Here is a 14,256-nt window from a genome sequence, read left to right as displayed (position 1 = left end):
TAGGATGTCAGAATTGTTTAGTCAAGTGGAGCATTTTATTTACACATAGGACTGCATTTCCTTCAAAATTAAGACATAAAGTAATAAGGACAAAATAAGAACGGAGTACGTACATGTAGCATATTCTACATCTTTTAAAAATATGGCTATGTTTGATTTCATTAAGCATTTCTATTTTGACATAAAGGTCTCTTTTCAGATTGCTTTTTACCGTTACAAAGCATAAAAGCCATTCATACCTTAGAAGAGTCTGAACTTTTCATATATGGCTCAGCGCAATGTGTGATGCTTCCCTGAAGGACTTTTTCAATTCTGGCCACAAGAAATATATCTGGATGAGGACAAGTGACTGAAAATATTCCCTAGGAGACAAACAATTTTCTTCAGTAAGCAGAATTCACAGCTGCATTAAACAAATCCCGTAAACATTAAACAGCAAAGAATAGTGAAACCGGACAACTAGCAAAAAGCACCTAGTGCCAAACTAGTCAGCTGACAAACAGTTCATCATATGCTCAAAGAGTCTATTTGGTGGCAGAGGTAGCTAGGGGAACGTTTAGAAAGAATAAATGAGAAATTAAAAGCCACTTCTTTCTCAGCTTGTTTTTACGGTCTAACAATAAATACTATTAATTAAGAGTTTAATGACTTACTTGTGCATTACAAGGTCTAATTTGAGCATTTTCGGTGCATTTGCATAGCATGTAAGGTGAGTCTGAACAGTAGGAATGCTGGGCTCGTGCTCCCTACCTGCTTTGGATACTGCATGGCAGCTTCATGAAGGATGCCCTTGAGGACGGACGGGCTCTGCCCACTGCCATTCATCACAGCCGGGGATGCGGTGGCCAGCATTTGCCTCACTGAGAAATGGTTCAGGTCTACGTGGAAATCGGCAGAAATCTTTCGGTTGTATTTTATGTCAAACAGGGATAGAGTAACAAAGAAAGGCTCAACCTGAACAAAACGAAACAAAACAATCCAAAAATCACCATGGCTCAAACAGGGACAAAAGAGAAATGACAGGACCTATTTAGGACTGCTGCCATAAATGACTACTAAAGATAAACGGTCTCGTCATTTTGCACACAGAGAATTTGGTTACAAAACATTTTAGAAAACAAACAAAATAATTATTTTACCTTCATGTGTTTTGCTACTTAACATAGGCTTCATAGAAAGCACAGATGTGTTCCCCGAAGCATCTAAGATGAACTCTGTCTCCTGGAATGCTGAGCACAGACCTAGCACTCTCATCTTTCATCATGAACATCCTGTCCTTGCAGGCTAAACAACCTCCATATCCTCATCCAAACACTACACCTCTTTGATAACAGGAACTAGGATTTCTCATCCAGGCTGCACTGTCAAGGCACATCTGAAATATCTATTTTTTCCAAAATCGTTATTTTTAAAAAGAAAAATTACATTTGTAGTGGGTCCTTCTTCATTTTCAGCAACACAGCATTGCAAATTGAAAGATAAATCATTGCACTTGACAAGAATCCTTTTTCCAAACTTCTCTTCGAATGGCTTCACTTCTGGCTCAGCTGATAAGAAGTCGAGCTTCTTTAAAAGAAAATGTAAACATATAAATAAATCATGCTCCTATTTTAAGAAATCATCATAAATGCATCCAAAGGAAACAGAATAAAACATGGAAAAGCTATACACACTTACTTACTCACAATAGTGTTGCTATTATCTAATCAGTTTCTACAGTTTATAGTAGTTATACACATAGTTTATAATAGTGGTCAAGGACATGATGGTACTGAAAATGCACAGAGCTTGAAAATTATGATTATGAACAACGTAACCAATGTCCATCCAGTATCCAAGCAAGTGTCCATCAACAGATGTATAAGGATACATAAAATGTAGCGTATACATACAATGGAACATTCAGCCACAGAAAGGAAGGAAATTTTGACACATGTTACAATATAGATAGACTTTGAAAATATTATGTTAAGTTTAAGAAGCCAGATACAAAGGACAAATACTGTATGATTTCACATTTATGAGATTCCTAAAATAGGCACATTCATAGCATAGAACAGAGGTTACCAGGGGATGGGGGAAGAAGGAAAGGAAGGTTATTATTTGGTACAAAGCTTCTATTTGGGAAAATGAAGAAGTTCTGGAAATGGATGGTGGTAATGGTTGTACAACGAGAATGTATTTAATGCCACTGAACTGTACACTTAGAAATGGTTAAAATGGTGAATTTTATATTATGTATATTTTACCATGATAAACAAAAACTGCTTAAAAGCAAAAAAAAAAAAAAAAAAGACAGATACACACATACATATGGTTATAAGGTCTACGAGGAAACAGAAAAGTACTTATTATTACAGTTAAATGGAAAAGGTTTATATTTGAGCTTGGGCCAGGAATTATCTCAACTCCCAGGCATCTTCAGTGATAGCTGTTATTTTCTGATGGTTATTTTAACAGGTAAATCAGATGTTCTTTGTGAACAGAGAATGTCTTTGAGTAAATCTCAATTTTCAAAAATCTATTGAATATCAAATATTCACAATAGTAAGGCTGTGGTGATGAGATTATATGTTTTTATTTTTCCTCTTTTCCCCAAATTTTCTATATTGTTATTATTCTTGTTCCAAAATAAACAAAGCAAACAAATAAACAAATAAGCCCATCGATGATTTTCTCTCCCACACTTGGTTTTCAATGTTAAACATTTAGGTAGTTCTTACCTGGGCATCTGGGTCCAAATAAAAAAGTTTGACTCTGCTTTCACTTTTCAGTTTGATTTCTGCTTCTCTGGCACTCTGACAACAAGATAAATAAAAATTACATTTAACAAAATCCTTTTCTTGCAAAGGTGTCCAAATACATTTAAAAACTGCCCAGTCCTGAAGCCTGAGGCTGCTGGAAAGCTCTGCCTCGTGTTGGAGAGCTGCTGTGTGTGCCAGGGAGTGTGCAGCACAAAAGGTAACCACTAGGAGGGAAAAAAGAGAAGGAAGATGAGATTCAGCCCTTCTGAAGCTCACAACCAGTGGTAGAATCAAAGTCAACACAAAGAATGCAAAAGAGAATAATTAAGCATCTGTGTGTCAAGAAAGGCTTCATGAAGTAATGGAATATGGGATAGGCTTGGAATGAAGGGATAGAATCGAGCTGAACATCCCTGGCTGAATGAAAAGGATGCACAGACAGACACTGAGGATGGAAATGAGCCCAGATGCTGGAAAGGATTTAATCGGGTCTAGTCTATGATTGGGTACAAGAAGGGAAAGAGGAAGGAATATATTTTGAATGGTGTGATAGAGAAAACGATGGCTGATCTTGAAGGACAAGATGCTGATTCATTCACTATTCATTGAGCACCTCTTATGGGCCAGGCCCTAGAGACATAAATCTGAAGGAAGAAAGTCCCTACTGCCAAGGAATACCAGGTGGGGAGACAGCTTACCAACAGGTAATAAGGACAAAATAAAGTGTAAGGAACAGTGGGAGCCTGCTTGGACAAGGGGGTAGTAGTCAGGAACCACCTCCCAAGGGAAGGCCCATCTTGAAGGACAAGAACACTTGGCCAGGAAAGGAGAAAAGTGCATTCTAGGAGAAGGCACAGCAGGTGCAAAGGGACAAGTCACACCTGAGCAATGACCAAGTCACTCATCACAACTAAATGGCAGGGCATGATTAAAAAAAAAAAAAGTGAAGAGAAATGAGTCTGGGATTTGCATCTAAGGACTGGGGATTTCATTCAGAATCTAAAATATCCTGCAACATTTTAGGCAAGAGAATAAAATGAGTTCCACATTTCAGAACCATCACTTGGGTAGGGCTGAGGCAATGTGTTAAAAAGGGTAAGACCTGGAGGTCCACATGTCTTTCTTGGGTTATAACACCAGCCCCCCAGTCTCACAGCAGGGCCAATTGACAAATCCCATGTTTCTAGCTTGGGCAGTCTGCTGAATGGTGAATCCATGAATAAGACAGAAAACTCAGGAAGAACACATCTGCAAAAAAGATGACAATATCTGTATCACCTTTGTGTAGAGATGCCTGGGTAGAGATGCCTGTGGAATTTCCAACTGGAAACATCCAATAGACAGCTAGAGGGATGAAACTTGAGCACAAGGCCGAGAGGAAGGCTGGAGTTCCAGACTTAGAGAATGTTGGCACAGAGGTGGGTGGAAGTCTTGGGAGTGGATGAGACGTCCTTAGGGAGAGGGTGAAAGTGAGTCTGAGGACAAATCCCAGGGGGCCAACATTGAAGAGGTGGACAGAGGAGAAGCCACGGAAGAAAACAGACAGATGGTGGCAGATATGGGGGCTGGAGATGTGGGATTTGGGAACGGAAAGAAAGAGAGGCTTTCCAGACATTCACAAGATAGAAGTCATCTTCATCTTTACGATTTTTCATGCCTGGTGCCTCCAAGTCCATATTCTGTTGTTCTTGGCAGTCAGAGCTCTCCACTACTCTCAGTCTCCACAGTTACGTCTATGGGTCGGAATAGAGTGTACTCTCTCATTTGCTACTTTCCCCAAAGACATGAGTCACATCTCAGCACTTGAGGATGGGGCACTCACGGCCACAACGGAAAAGGTGTCTTTTCTTCTCTGTTGGTGGCTGAACAAAGTCTATTATTACATTTGTAATCATGGCTAATGAGAAAATAAGCATCTTAATTTTCTTAGCCATGTGATTGTTGTATGTAATAGGTCTTTAGCAATGATCCAGACTATCATGATCAGCTGTCTGTGTTTAAATAAAGTGATCACCAGAATACTAGGAAACTGGGTTCTGGTTCTAGTTCAGTTAAGTAGCTGTGCAAGCTACTTAGCCTCTCTGGATTCCATTTTCATTTCTGGGTAAAAATGTTAAACAAGATGATGCCTCAAGTCTCTTACCTCACAGAGTTTATCTTGATGCTAAATGGGAGCCTGAAGGCTATGGAGGTGAAGGGGCATTCCTGCAATCTTCTGTTTATGCTTCCAGGGCAAAACTCGTGCCTGTGGTGGAGGCAGGCGCTCTCCATATGGGAGATGGGACCACTTCATTCTATTCTATCCTGCCTATCACCTTTCCAATTTTTTCACACCAAAAGAGCAAGAACATGTGCAAGTGGAATCTACCTAACCGAACTCACAGAATTTGCTTTACATTGCATATGGCCTGTGGTGTTTCCTAACAAAACCGTCAGTACTAGGTGCTGCAAGCCACCACCAACGCTTATCTATTCTACTTCTGAATCATCCGCTTGAGCCCTTCAACAAAGGCAAATACTGTGTTATGATCTCAGACACTAGAACAGAGGAGTGGGTTCTTAATGTAGATGCAACTCCTGCTGCCTTTCTGAAAGATGCTTGTTGCTCAAGTTGACTGTGCTACGAGATAAGAAATGAATAAAGCAAGAACAACTGCTAATGAGCTCCGTATAATTAAAGAACAAATGGGAATGCAGACACATGAAAAGAGAAACAATTAACTACTAGCCAAAATAGACATAAAGCATTCTGATTTTGTCATTAACACCCAAAAGATATATTCTTACCATAGATATCATTTATTGGAAAAGAAGAGACAACTTTAGATGTAAAAATAACCTAAAAGCTTGTAATCTACCTGATATACATTGACAGCTCTGCTATGAGATAAATGAAAAGCAAATTCAGCTTCTTAAAGTTCCTCCCATCCCTCCTAAGGTCTAGGATGATGCATTAAACAGAAGGGATGCCCAATACAGGCTGAAGGAGTTACCAAGTAAAATCTAGGAGGTAGACGAATGTGGTTCAGGGAGAGCAGGACTTTGCCCCAGAGTCAGGAAACAGTTTCTGGAAGATTAGCAACGATAAGAACTACTGTTTATTGATAATAGCCAATATCTACTTGCTAGATATTACCCTAAGTGCCCATTTTAATTTTATACAGCCCTAGGAGGCAGGTACTATTATCGTCCCTGCTCATTAAAAGAGAAGACACTAAGTTAAGGCATGAGTGTTTGGTATTTTGCCCAAAGATTTACATCATCAAACAGAGGCCTGGCTTCTAACTCAGGTCACCTGGCTTCAGAGTCTAAACTGTTACACTACACAAGAAAGGAGAAAAAAAGGTAAAGAATATGAACAGGCAAGTCAGAGAGGAAGAAAAACACCAATGGCAAATAAACATATGAAAATGTGAGAAATATCACTAATAACCAGCAAAATACAAATGAAAGCACAGTAAAATGCCATTTTACACTCGTCTGGTGACGATGCAGAGAAACAGAAATGTAAATTGTTACAGCTTTTTGGGACAGTAACTTGGCAATATTTAAAGCATTAAAAACACAATAACCTTTGACTTAAAAATCCCACAATGGAGAATTTCTCCTTCTGAAATAAGAGCACAAGTATTTAATATCATGTTGTTTATTACATACTGTTTGCAGAGGCTAAAAAACTGAAAAAACCCTCAATGTTCATTAATAGGGTGATGGCTGAATAAACTGTGCAGGAGTGACAGCTGGAATACCATGCAGCTTGCTGATATGTATGTAAGAGGGAACCAGACCTTCTGCTGATCCAGAGGGACATCTATGAAACATTTTTAAGTGATAGAGCAAATTTCAAAATAATGTATCTATCATGAACATATTTTTATAAAAAATCTTTAAAACCTTACATACATGTATCTATATTTCTATGAGCAATCTGTTTGGTGAAAGGAGACTTTCAACAGGTTATTAATGTCAGTGTTCTCAGGAATGTCAGAATGGAGGATGAAGGGAAAAGATGAACTTCTCTTTATACAACTCTGGGTCTGTTTACTTACTGTAACAAGCACACTTATTTTTAATTAAAATTTTAGTAAAGATAGTAAAATAAATAGTTGTAATATGTACTTTCATAATCTAAGAGCGGACAAAATACAACTATAACAAATACCATCCCAAAGACTGTAGTTGAGCAGCTCTTGGAGTGATGGAAACCAGCTCTGCTCTTAAAATAACCTGTGGTCAGTCTACATTGTGACGGTAGGAAGAGCCAACTGGCTTTTCCCCAGACACCCTGTTGCCTCTTTCCTGCCCAAAGCCCACTGACTACTCTGGGTTCTGTGGAGAGGAGAATGAGAGGAAAATGGAGACAGAAACTGGACAAGGGCAGAGCTATTCTCTGTAGAAACTGGTGTTTGCTGAGAAGACGAGGAAGAGAATGATTCATCTAAAGCAGGGAGGATTCCCCAGCCCCACCCTGTCCTGTAAACCCTACATTCAAGCACTAATGACACACCCGACAAGGTTTTCTTCTTTGTCTTAAGAAGTAGTTATGGACCAAACATTCAAGATTTTCCAGAAAGCCTGCTGTTGGCTTTAGGCATACTCTGTGTCTTAAGTTTATCTGCGAGTAGATAAACAATACAGAGTCAAAGACTATGGCCAACAGCATCTTATTTTAAGGCTGAATTATCAGAAACATTGTGTTGACTGTTGGGTCATTTAAACAGAATGGGTTGGAATAGGAGGACTCTGCAAAACATTTTGAGGCTAGAATATATACTCTAATTTAAAGAGTTGTCATGATTTATTTCCACTACTTCCAAGACACCTAACTCCCCAGGACCATCAGCTCATCCTCTTCACAAAAGAGACCCAGAAATGCAACACCAGCTGACCCCACAGACAGAAGCCTAGCCAGCTCCTTTGTGTCATAGTGTAAGGATATTGTTTTCTGGATTGGAATCTAGGGAATGAAGCACTTATTACAGACTTGGTTTAAGAAATCAGAAAAGGTATCTGTGAAACCATTTGGGTTCTGACAAGTTCTGCTGAGAATGGCCCTTAATCCTCACTCCATGTCCATGAGACTACACAGTCTGAGAAGTACTTTCCGCTGGATGCAACTGTGGAAGATTTACCTGGAGTGATAAGTTCATTTGTTTAAAACAAAGTTGAAAGGTAAAAAGATGTGAGGAATTCTGGATTCAGATAAAACTCTACTTCTCTTTCAGAACCACATGCGGAAAGCAAAGTAAAAGTTGGCTGCTATTCTTTGAGCACAAAAATAAAAGCTCATAAACAGAAAAGCTGTAGAAGAAAACATAAGGTGGGTTTTCTTCACAACATCTTTATATAAGGAGATGACATATGTTCTGATGTCACCTAAGATACAAATTAACCAGAGAAATAAATTATTAAATGACTAATAATGGGGTTTATAACCTGATTATGTTACTCCTTGACTTTCTAGAAAACAACTCAATTAGCTAACTTGAACTATGGTTTGTGTACCTAACTAAAATATTTATAAGACTGATGCTATATACACTGTTATATTTACAATAAAAAATGTTTGGTTTCATATCAGACAATAGGAGGAAAAGAAACAGTTTTCAGCTAGATACAGTATGTTCTCTAATAAGAAAACAATAAAGATGTTCAGTACTCAATGTACAAACGTAAGTCCCAAGATTATGCAAAATATTCTGAAAACGTAAGCCTACATCACTCACACAGTAAGTAATGGGCCCTTCCATAATATTCCAGAATGAGACATCAGGTATTTTTGCACTAAAACAACTTCCTCTCAGTCACATCCTGTTTGGCTACATCTCAGTCACAATGGAAAACAAAAGCCAGGGCAACAGGATGAAGGAGGCAGAAAGAGGAGCTGATTAGAAAGGAACCTGCCATTCAATTACACCTTCAGCCACCTTCTGCCTGCCCCCATTGTTCTAGGCTTTTTTCTGCAATCTTACTGAACTGTGGCCCTGCCTCCCAGCCTGACCCTCTCTTGCACCTTCCCTCCCTGATATTGACCTCCTTACCTCTTCATCCCCTAGTAAACTTGCACAGTTCTCCCTCCCCACCCCTCTCCCTACTCTGATTCTGTAACCATGGAATCCATTCTTCCTAAAAATGGGACAACCAAGTTATCAGGTCAACTTCTTTGCCTTCTCAACCAGTGCAAATAGTCCAGATATCCTACAGGGAGATGACGAAGAGCCAAAATTGCACTCTTGCTCAAGAACTCGGCTGCTCACACTGACACCACCGAGCTGGCCTGTAAAAGGCAAAGCCCACAGATACTCATGTGCTGAGTGAATAACTTATCTCCATTTTCTTCATTGCTTTTCCCTTCAAAAAATTACTTTCTACATTTTCTACCTTTTTCTACCTTTCTAAATAAAAGTATGTTTAAAATACGGGAAAGCTAGGGGAAAAGAAAAAAACAGTAAATCCTCTAACAGGGATATATTTTTCAGGTTTTGACCGTGACTCCCAGTAAGAAATGTTTTAACATTCGCAACACAAAGATAAATGTCTGAGGTGATGGCTATCCCAATTACCCTGATTTGATCATCACACATTGTATACAGACATCAAAATATCACACAGACCCCAAAATATGTACATTACATACCAATGAAAGTAAATAAATATATATAAGAGCACACTAAGAAAAACAAATATCTTGTATGTTTGTTTGCAAGACACTATGCAAGACACACACACACATTATATATATATACACAAACACACACACATTATATATATATATATATACACATATGTATATATATATAGTACTCTGCCCTTAATAATGATATTTTACATAAAAAAATGTTATTATTAAGGGCAGTGTCCTTTCATATTTTCCATTCAATTCTATTACATAAAAAAAAAAAAATCCCTTTTTTTTTTGAGACACAGCCTTGCTCTGTCACTCAAGCCAGATTGCAGTGGCACGATTTCAGCTCACTGCAACCTCTGCTCCTGGGTTGAAGTTATTCTCCTGCCTTAGCCACCCGAGTAGCTGGGATTACAGGCACCTGCCATCACACTCGGTGAATTTTTCTAGTAGAGACAGGGTTTCACTATGTTGGCCAGGCTGGTCTGGAACTCCTGACCTCAATTGATCTGCCCACCTCAGTCTCCCAAAGTGCTGGGATTACAGGCATGAGCCATCCCGCCTGGCCTAGCAAAACTTTTTAAGGTGAGTCACATAATGTTTAGCTAAAGAAGCCTGACACAAAGAGTACATGTATGACTCCATTCACAGAAAGGTCTAGAAAAGTCAAAACTAATCTACAGTGATGGAGGTCAAAATAACAAGGGTCTCAGGTACAAGCTAGCCTGAGGGCTGCTTACATCAGTGTACAAATGTGAACTCCACTGAGCTCTAAATTCATGCTTGAACATTCTGCTCTTGTAAATTATACCTCAATTAAAGTAATAAAAAACTAAATAGAAACAAAAAGAAGCAGGGGTTGAAATCAAACTGATTTCACCAACTAAAATGGCTTAAGCTAACTTGTAACGTATTGTTTAAAACCAGTTCCAAATATTTTAAATGAAAAAAATATATAATTATACTTATAAAAATACAAGTATACATAAATGTACACATTTATATTAAATATATGTATATATTTTAAAAATGTCCCTAGGTCTTAGAATCAAACAATACTGAATTTTATTGGCTGGGTAGTAACAGAAGAAAGGAGGGGACAGCTCTTGTATATCCTCACAGGAAAAAGCATAGATTTATAATTAATCAATATTAGGTTCAAGTAACACGAATCTTCTAGGTATCTGTTCTGTTCACCCAGTAAGCGCGGAAGGTTACTCTCTGAATTCTAGACAGCATCACATATATTACCTGCTGAAACAAACTAAAACCCAAACAGGTGCAAACATTTTGTTTTGGGAAATTAGGAACCCCCAAATATCCAGAAACAAAAAAGCAAATCTCAATGCAAGATATGATACACAGACATTCATAACACAAAAACACAAACACACAAGCCAAAACTCTTCCCAGACTAGGAGGTGGTTACAATGGTGGCACTAAAATTAGCTTTAATAGGCAGGTGCTAAAAAGATACTGTGGTAACAGTCAAGTCCTGAAGAAAAACAATGTTCTAAAGTCCCAGCCAGGGAGGGAGATTTTATATTTGAGAACAGCCATATTGTCTTAAAATAAAGGTCAATGCTGAATGCTAGTCTATTTATAATCCTATATAGATAAACCATGTTCTATTATAGTGTTTAAGATGTGGGTGTGGAGAGCCACCATTTCACTCTAGTATCAAAAAAGAATAAAAGGGCAGTAACAGAATAAGAGTGCAAAGGGCTAGAGAAGACAAAGATATTTCTCTCATTTAAGAAAGAATCATTCACAGATGCACACAAGGAGACAAGAACAAGGATACTCATTGTAGCATTGTTTATAATAGAAACAAATAAAAATACAGAACAGTTGCAATGTCTATACAGTACAAATAAAAGGGGTGAATTTTAATGTTTTTTAAATTGCAGAACAATACATATAGTATGTTAGTGTTTGTAAAACATTTTTAAACATATTAAACACCATATATATCATTATGACAGATTTATTTGTAAAGATATAAAAATGAAAATAAAACTTTTAATAGTGCTTGTTTCTGATTCGGGTTGTGGGAAGAGAAGAGAATGGGAATAAGGAGAGTGTTTAAAAGAACTTCAACTATAACTGATGTTTTATAACTTCTAAGAATATGGAAGCTAAAAAGGCAACATCATAATAGATATTTAATCTGGGAGGTGGCAGTATGGTTGGTTGGCTTTTCTTTGTGCTTTTCAGTAACTTTCAAATTTCTCAAAATTGTAAGACACAGGAATAGCTTATTTTTCTTTACATTGAGAGTGATCTAGAAACAATTTCTGAAACTCAGGCAACCCCTGGTTTTCATGGCAAGATACCAGGTCCTTCCTCTTTGGAACTGTGTCTATTAACCCAAGTAAGGGAGAGCACGTGTCAACACAGAAAGTAAGATGTTATTATGAGAACACCCACCTGTGTGTTTCAGCTATTTCTTCAGTACTTGTGATGTAGTGTTAAGCATTATCGGGGAAAAAACCCTTAAGAATAAATGGAGAATACTTTGTAGGGTATGTTTTAGAAGACAGACTAAAGTCGTACTGCATGAGTACATGTCACCTCATAATCAGGTCAGAAAAAGAGAGAGGTAATCACAATGTAATTGTTATGATTTCAACAGATTCCACTGTGGACAAACCAATGAAATGAGAAATACTTCAACAGCATTCAATGAAGAACAGAAGATATAAGATGATGTTACCTTGGCAAGTTCCGGCAGGTAGCTATCTAAACCGGAACCAGAACCTTCCAATTTGCTTTGTTCATCATCTAAAATGGCAAAACAGATTATCGGAGTCACTTGTTAATTCATAGCATTTCATTTGAAACAGAAGGAGGAAGGCCATCTCTCTTAGGTGCCTTCAATCGAACACAGTGGTTCCCCACTCTGGATGCTCATGGGAAGCAATTGGGGGGCTTTGAAAAAACACTGATTCACAGGCCCAGTGGTGAGAGTCAAGACACTGAGTAGCTGGTATAGCATGGACACTGTCCAATGAGAACTGACACTTGCTATGAACAATGGCCCGCATGGACACATCCATGAGACCCCCTAAAAGTCAGACCTGCCCAGGCTCCACCCCAGGCCAACTAAATCAGAATCTTCTGTGGGACCAGGTAAGAAATATTTTTAAAAAGCTCCCAGGTACTTTTAAGAGGAAGCCAGGATTGGGAATGAAAACATGGATTGTCAAGAACACAGCCAGATTTTTCTCATCAATTTAATCTGAGGCTCCCATGCATTCTGATTATTACAAATATTTTATAATACAGTACAAATTCTATGCTAGATACTTGAGATTCATTTTCTTATTTACTATTCCCATCTGACCAGTAATTTTCATTTTTATTCCCATTTTATAGGTGAGTAAACTGAGGCTCAGAAAACGTAAGCTGTTTACTCAAGGCTACACAGCTGAAATATGGTATTTATGGGACTCAAACCCAAGTCTTCCTTTCTGCCTCCAAAGCTTTGGTTCTTCCCATTACATGATCTCCATATACAAAATGTCAGGGAAGTAGGTGATAATGTGAAAAATCTTTGCTGACAGGCTATTTGTAAAGAGCTCCTATCCGTCCCACCTCTCACGAACTTGGACAACACAGGTCTCCTTCCTACACTCACCTGGAAAAACTAAAGGCACCCACAGAGTGTGTGTGCCTGGGGGAAGCCAAGCCTACCTACCTTCATGAGAGTCGCCATTTCGCTTTTCTTGCATTGCAGCTTCAAAGTTGAGCTGGAGAATCTTATTTAGAATTGTGATCCATTCTTCCATTTCCACCTCACTGTCCGCTGCCAGGAGATAACTACTTTTGTCTTGCATCTTGAGCTCAAAGGCAAAACGCCTGACTTTGTTGTTCTGAAATGGAAAAGGGATAAAGAGACATATTTTAAAAGAAATAGAACTGCTTTAAGACAACTTCTCTCCCTTATTTGCTGCTGGGCACTATCTCGTTGGCATTTAGAAGCAAGCTATTTAAAGCCGCAAGCCCCCTCCTCATGAAACCCCATCACTATCCACCTTCCCCGCTTTACTTTCGCCACAGCTTTATTTTCCCATCTGACTCACTACCTACTCTACATACTTATTTGATTCACTGTGTGTCCCTGCAGCGGAATGGAAGCTCCTCAATGCTCCCATTTTGTTCAGTGCTACACATCCTTAGTCTCTACAACAGTGTCTCGTATATAGTGGGTGTTTGAAAACTATTTGTTGAATAAATGAAATTTCAAGTAAAATTTTCATATTTCTTCAGCTCCCATTTTTTTAAATGAGGTAGCATATGGTATTCCATTTCAAAAAGCCAGCCATTATCTATTATTATGTTTGGCTTACTTATCTGGAACTTTCTCATCCTTTATGAATCCCAAAAGGTATTTGGACTCCCTGTCTGTGGCCATGCCTCATGCCTCCGGTTTTCATGTCTGCGAGAGGGTGGCTGGCTCAAAGAACAAGAACAGCAGTCCATGCGCAGTAACGAACGGACGGAAGATGAACATACACTAGACCGGGATTTCTTAGCCTCCGTACTAGTGACACTTGGGCAGCCAATTCTTTGTTGTGAGGGGCTGGCCCATGAGTTGTACGATGTTTAGCAAAATTCATGGCCTTAAGCCACTAGATGCCAGTCTCCAGACATTGCCAGATGCCCTCCAGGGAGGAACAGCTCCCCAGGTTGGCCGCACTAGATAGAGGTTCAGCTCTGAGGAACATGGCACAAGACTCCTTGTAAGGACAGGCTGAGTGATGTGAAATCGAACACTCCCACTAATCTGAGCGGGCAGGAAAGCCCCCCACATAGCCAGTACAATCCTACAGGGTAACCCATAGTCCCCGCAAGAGTTCCTTGGTGGAGGTCTCAGGGACAGGG

At 38.9% G+C, this 14,256-nt stretch overlaps 1 protein-coding gene across 29 annotated transcripts in view; it reads right to left on the bottom strand.

Annotated features, from left to right (window-relative positions):
* The window catches only part of DOCK9 (dedicator of cytokinesis 9), a 303,837-nt gene that overhangs the window by 113,079 nt on the left and 176,502 nt on the right, over positions 1–14,256 (bottom strand). For all 29 annotated transcript variants that reach the window (XM_064362199.1, XM_064362208.1, XM_064362204.1 and 26 more), the window contains exons 8-13: positions 13,070–13,244; positions 12,086–12,153; positions 2,724–2,798; positions 1,426–1,566; positions 751–954; positions 240–362 (exon numbers count right to left, since the gene is read on the bottom strand). In XM_064362199.1, the coding sequence (XP_064218269.1) occupies positions 240–362; positions 751–954; positions 1,426–1,566; positions 2,724–2,798; positions 12,086–12,153; positions 13,070–13,244 (786 nt within the window). The remainder of the gene's footprint in view (positions 1–239; positions 363–750; positions 955–1,425; positions 1,567–2,723; positions 2,799–12,085; positions 12,154–13,069; positions 13,245–14,256) is intronic.

This window comes from Aotus nancymaae, unplaced genomic scaffold (genome assembly GCF_030222135.1).
Source record: "Aotus nancymaae isolate 86718 unplaced genomic scaffold, 86718_ANA_hifiasm-v0.15.2.pri h1tg000048l, whole genome shotgun sequence".
NCBI lineage: Eukaryota > Metazoa > Chordata > Mammalia > Primates > Aotidae > Aotus > Aotus nancymaae.
This window is presented reverse-complemented; position numbering and strand designations above follow the sequence as displayed.